The 5,584-nt window shown below is 60.9% G+C and overlaps 1 protein-coding gene across 1 annotated transcript in view; it reads left to right on the forward strand.

The window, feature by feature from the left end:
• The window catches only part of KIF1A (kinesin family member 1A), a 39,892-nt gene that overhangs the window by 15,620 nt on the left and 18,688 nt on the right, over positions 1-5,584 (forward strand). The window contains 10 exon segments of the mRNA XM_035900067.1: positions 286-361; positions 2,836-2,915; positions 3,157-3,263; positions 3,818-3,901; positions 4,034-4,214; positions 4,297-4,369; positions 4,618-4,711; positions 4,833-4,981; positions 5,122-5,300; positions 5,391-5,528. Of these exon segments, the coding sequence (XP_035755960.1) occupies positions 286-361; positions 2,836-2,915; positions 3,157-3,263; positions 3,818-3,901; positions 4,034-4,214; positions 4,297-4,369; positions 4,618-4,711; positions 4,833-4,981; positions 5,122-5,300; positions 5,391-5,528 (1,161 nt within the window).

The raw sequence follows: 5,584 nt of genomic DNA on the forward strand, positions 1-5,584 counted from the left end.
GATCCCCAGGCATCTCCCCTCCCCTGAACTTTGTCTACAGCAGTTCAGCCCTGGGGCAGCTGGGCAATTTGACTGTAAGGCCATACCCTGGCTGTGCCCCCAGTGCCCACCATGTTAGCCTTGTGTAGACATGGTCTGCGCTGAGGAGCCCTCCTGGGGCATGGAGGGGGCTGAAGCAAACCCTGCAGCTGTGATTCCCAGGGCAAACTTGTGGGCTTGGGTCCCGTCTCCTGCCCCTGGGGCTCATTTGGCTTTGACAGGCTCATCTTTCTCTTGCCCCATCAGGGAGGCATTGCTGGCCGAAATGGGTGTTGCCATGAGGGAGGATGGAGGTACCCTGGGCGTCTTCTCTCCTAAAAAGGTAGGACCATCTTATTCCCTTCTAGCGAACGAGGGCATGTTTGTACCCCCACAGCTCCCTTCCAACCTGCCCTGTTGTTGGCCAGCCCCAGATATTTTGCTTGCCTTTTCTTGGCCCCGAGACCTGCGGGGGAGATCCCGGTGTTGACCCTGCTGGGTATGAACATTGGTAGGAACACCCAGCTGAGCACCCAGCCCCCGTTGCCTGGATGCTGTCCCCGCACTGGCGGAGCTTCACTGATGATCACCATGCTGGGCTCCAGTGTCAGCTTGCAAAAATCCATACTTTGGGGGGCATTTGCAGTTGCTGCCCCTGAAACGAGCTGGTCCTCACTGGGAAGTGTGGGTGTGGAAACATTCCCTATGCTTTATTGCTTCTAGCACACTGGGAAGTATTTTCTAAGAAAACACTGGCTGTCCCCCAAAGAGCTGGTGTGCCCCCAAGCCCAGACAAGCACCATTTGCGGCACATCGCTGCCCCAAGCCAGCTGCGTAACCAGCATGGTGGTGATATTCCGATTGTAGCCTCAGCCCCGTGGAGCCCACAGAGCAGCCCGGGCTGCCAAGGCGCAGGGTAGGACCAGGGCGTGCTTGCCCAGCTTGCCCGGCTTGCCCAGCTGCCCAGCCACACCAAGGGGTGCTCTGGGAGCTGCCCTGGCAGCTGATGGTGCTTGGCTTGGCCAAACGCCTGAGTAGATGCGTGTGCCCCCAGCTGAGGGGATGGCATTTGGTGATAGGTCTTCAGGACCTTTTCCCTTGTGTGCCTTGGCATGGCTCTTGGGACAGATTTCTACACGGGTTGTCTTTGTTCCACACTCTGATCTCAGCCACTGCCTGTAGGACCCCTGGCCGCTGTGTGGAACGCGTGGGGGGTTATTTCCTGAAGCAGGTTGGTTGTGGAGGTGGGGCGCTGCTGTGGTGGTCTTGGTGCCTCCTTCTCTTCAGCTGGCTGCTGGGTGGAAGCTTCTCTGACTGCTCCAGAGGCTGGTGAGGAGTCAGCATTAAGAGCAGGCAACCCCCATTGCGTTAAGGGCAGAGCAGGGTGGGACTTTGCTGTCTTGCTGCATGCGTGGCTGGGGTGGTCATGTCTCCAGGGAGCTCCATGGAAGGCAGAGCATCTGCCTCCGATGAGCCAGCCTGGCAAACCTGGAGCAAAACTGCAGGCTGAAGGAGCCTCAGACCCGGGGGCCGTGCGCCTGCCTAGGGGGGCCCAAGGTTAAGTGTCATGGCCAACTTATTCCCGCCAGCCAGCATGGAGAAGAGCCTGCATTTCCCTTGGGCTCCAACTCCCCCGCGCTGCCTGGCGGGAGGCCCTGCTGTCAGCCAGGGCTCGGTGACTGTCGTGACAGGGAAACCTCTGCGTGCCAGGTTTCAGCGGGCTGTTGAGTTGATTCTGATGGTCTCTCTTCTTATTTCTGGGAAACTCAGAACTTCACCTCCTGATACTCCCAGGACTTTGCCTGTTGCCTGAAGGTGCAATCGTAGAATCCCAGAATTGTTTGGGTTGGAAAAGCCCTTTAAGATCACCAAGCCCAACTGTTCCCCTAACCCTGCCAGCCCACCACTAAACCCTGGCCCTAAGCACCTCCTCTGCCCGGCTTTTAAATACCCCCAGGGATGGGGACTCGACCCCTTCCCTGGGCAGCCCCTTCCAGTGCTTGACAGCCCTTGCAGGGAAGGAATTTTTCCCAATGTCCAACCTAAACCTGCCCTGGCACAACTTGAGGCCATAATAATGATCACAGCAGCTTGCGATGGGGTGGGATAAGGTATCTGCAGTGGAGAGGTCTGCGGTCAGGGGAGAAACCTCCCTCTCATAGAGAACAAAGTGGTTGGTGACCCAGGGGAAGAAAGTGATGGGAGGGAGCTTCTAGGAAGGAGACCAGGGAGTAAAGTTTACCCTGGAGATACTGCTTCAGGTCCCCACTGCTTTTGGTTGAACCTCTGGTCTGGGAGGTGCCTCATCTGTCCTTGTACTGTCGGTGGAAGAAAATGGGCACTTTTAGTTCCTCTCATCCCAAACCAGCTGCTGGATGGGACATGTCTCTGCCTCGGCTACGCTGTCCGCAGTGGAGCTGGGGACTCTGGTGCAGCAAGGACCCGTGGACATGTGGTGCAGGCGAGAAGGGTCCCGCCCCTGGAGACACCGAGCTGCCTCAGGGACCCCCCACGGGAAGCGCTCAGCTCCCTGTTGGGCCCATTCACAACACAGATTTTGAAGGGGGAAGGATGCCCAGGGCCCAGCCCTTCCAGCAGGAAAGCAAGGAGGGGTGTGGAGGCAGGTCTTGGCTGCTCAGTGCTCTGCGGTCCCCCTGAAAGGCACCCGCCTGGGCATGCCCTGGAGCTGTGGAGGGCAGGAGAGCCTGTGTCGGGGGCAGCCTGGGGTGCTGCTGGGTTCCCACCTCCCTTGGGAGCATCCCTCAGTGGCTGGGTGGACAGGGTGTACCGGGGTGACTCCTTCTTTGTGTCTCCCAGACGCCCCACTTGGTCAACCTGAACGAGGACCCGCTCATGTCCGAGTGTCTTCTCTACTACATCAAGGACGGGATAACGAGGTGAGGGCCAGGTCCTGTGGGGTGGTGGGAGCCCAATGTGCCTGGGTGGGTGGCAGGGTGACAGCTGTCCCCAGGCTGGGCACCGTTCCCAGGGCACCCCCAAAGTGCCGTAGCTGTGTGGGGAAAAATGCATTGGTTGCACGTTGGTCCTGCTGCGCACCAGGGGCTCCTCTCAGCCCCGAGGATGGCCGTGGGGGGAGGCCCAGGGAGGGGCTGATTGAGCTGGGTTTCCCCCCGGCAGGGTTGGCCGGGAAGATGCAGAGAAGAGGCAGGACATCGTTCTCAGCGGGCACTTCATTAAGGAAGAGCACTGCCTTTTCCGCAGCGACACCAAAACTGGCGGTGAAGGTATTCCTTGTCTGGATGGGCTCCACCTCCCTGGGGACCCCAGTCCCTCTGTGTGCTCCCAGCTGGCAGTCCTGCCCTCCTCAGACTAATGGGGCTCCCCTGCATGGCTGTGGCCTCCCCATGCTTCCAGGGCCAGCTGCGGCCCTTGCCTGGCTCGAGGGAAGCTCCTGCAAGGCACGTGGGAGCTGCTGCAGTCAGGCGAGCCAGATGGGTTGGGGCGAGGGGAAGAGCAGAGCCCACCCTGCAAACCAGCAGGAACCTGGGGTGACTGGGTTCTGGGGGATGAGTCGGGGGAAGCTGGAGATGCGTGCTGGGTGCTCCGATCTCTCCTCCCCAGTCTCCAGCTGCTTTTAGTCCTTGGGGCTGCTTTGATTAACATGAGGTTGGCCGAGCCCCATCAGCTGCCCCGGGTGTGGGTGCCCTGGCATCCCACCACTCTGTGCCGGGAGTCCTGGCAGGGGCAGCTCTCCCTTTCAGAGGCTGACGGAGCAGCGGAGTGGGAGATGCAGGATTTATCCCTTGCTCCCCCCCTTCCCATCCCACCCTGTCTGCAGTAATAGTGACCCTGGAGCCCTGTGAAGGCGCCGACACCTACGTGAATGGCAAAAAGGTGACGGAGCCCAGCGTCCTGCGCTCAGGTGTGTGTCCCCCCCCAGAGCCAGCCCATCAGCCCCGCACTACCATTGCCTTCCTCCATCCCCCGGGGGCCCTGCGGGTTGTCCCACCTTGAACCCACACCCTCTTCCCCCGCCCCCCGCGCATTCCTGTAGGAAACCGCATCATCATGGGGAAGAGCCACGTCTTCCGCTTCAACCACCCCGAGCAGGCTCGGCAAGAGCGGGAGCGGACCCCATGCGCCGAGACCCCCGCTGAGCCCGTGGACTGGGCTTTTGCTCAAAGAGAGCTGCTGGAGAAGCAGGGCATCGACATGAAGCAGGAGATGGAGCAGCGGTGAGGGCACGGGGGCCAGGGCAGCGGGGAGCTGGGTATCCACCTCCAGGTTGGTCATCCTCTCCTTCCCCGTTTCTCCCAGGCTCCAGGAACTGGAGGACCAGTACCGGCGGGAGCGGGAGTAGGCGAATTACCTTCTGGAGCAGCAGAGGCTGGTAGGTGGCGAGGACCTGGCTCCTTCTCCGGCTGCCCAGGCATGGCCAAGTCCAGGCAGATATTTGCATGGCGTGGCTCTGCTTGTCCTAAAAACAAGGGCTAGCCCATTGTTCCTGGGGTTGCACCCATAAGCACGAATCCAGAGGAGAGAGAAGGCCAGGGTCCTGGGGGGGGGCAATGCTGTGTGGCCACATGGAGGAAGGTCACACCTTGTGGGTTCCATCACCCCTCGCCCTGCTTCTCCCAGGACTATGAGAGCAAACTGGAGGCTTTGCAGAAGCAGATGGACTCTAGGTATTACCCTGAGGCAAACGAGGAAGAGGAGGAACCTGAGGATGAAGGTGAGGGCTGGGTTTTGATGCTCTCTGTGGGAGCAAGAAGAGGACTGCGGGTCCTCCAGGCACCTCTGCGTCCTGTCCTCCCTCCCAGTGGCGGCGTCACCGTCCCTCCATGTCCCCACAGTGCAGTGGACGGAGCGGGAATTCGAGCTGGCCCTCTGGGCCTTTAGGAAGTGGAAGTGGTACCAGTTCACCTCCCTCCGTGACCTGCTCTGGGGCAACGCCATCTTCCTCAAGGAAGCCAATGCCATCAGCGTGGAGCTGAAGAAGAAGGTGGGTGCCCTTCGGCTCGCTGCAGCACCCATGGCGGAGGCCACGAGCGTGGGCAGCGCTGAGGAGGGGGTTGCTGAAGGCACCGCACGGATCCTGCTGTCTCCCCAGGGGGCTCACTGTCCCCCTCTGCCTCTCCCCAGGTCCAGTTCCAGTTTGTGCTCCTCACGGATACGCTGTACTCGCCTCTCCCTCCCGACCTGCTGCCTCCCGACGCTGCCAAGGACCGGGAGAAGCGGCCATTCCCCCGGACCATTGTGGCCGTAGAGGTGCAGGACCAGAAGAACGGGGCGACACATTACTGGACCCTGGAGAAGCTGAGGTGGGCGAACGATGCCTGCGCCGGAGCAGGCTTGGCTGGCCTCAGCCTGGTTTCTCACCAGCGCCCACCGCATGCGCCCTCTGCCTGCAGGCAGCGTCTGGACCTGATGCGTGAAATGTATGACCGTGCCGCCGAAGTGCCTTCTAGTGTCATCGAGGACTGCGACAACGTGGTGACCGGCGGAGATCCCTTCTACGACCGCTTCCCCTGGTTCAGGCTGGTCGGCAGGTGAGCGCTTCGGCTCCGTCTAAGCGCAGCCGGGACCCGCAGGCAGCCCTGCGGGA

This window comes from Egretta garzetta, unplaced genomic scaffold (genome assembly GCF_000687185.1).
Source record: "Egretta garzetta isolate BGI_Z169 unplaced genomic scaffold, ASM68718v1 scaffold448, whole genome shotgun sequence".
NCBI classification, from domain to species: domain Eukaryota; kingdom Metazoa; phylum Chordata; class Aves; order Pelecaniformes; family Ardeidae; genus Egretta; species Egretta garzetta.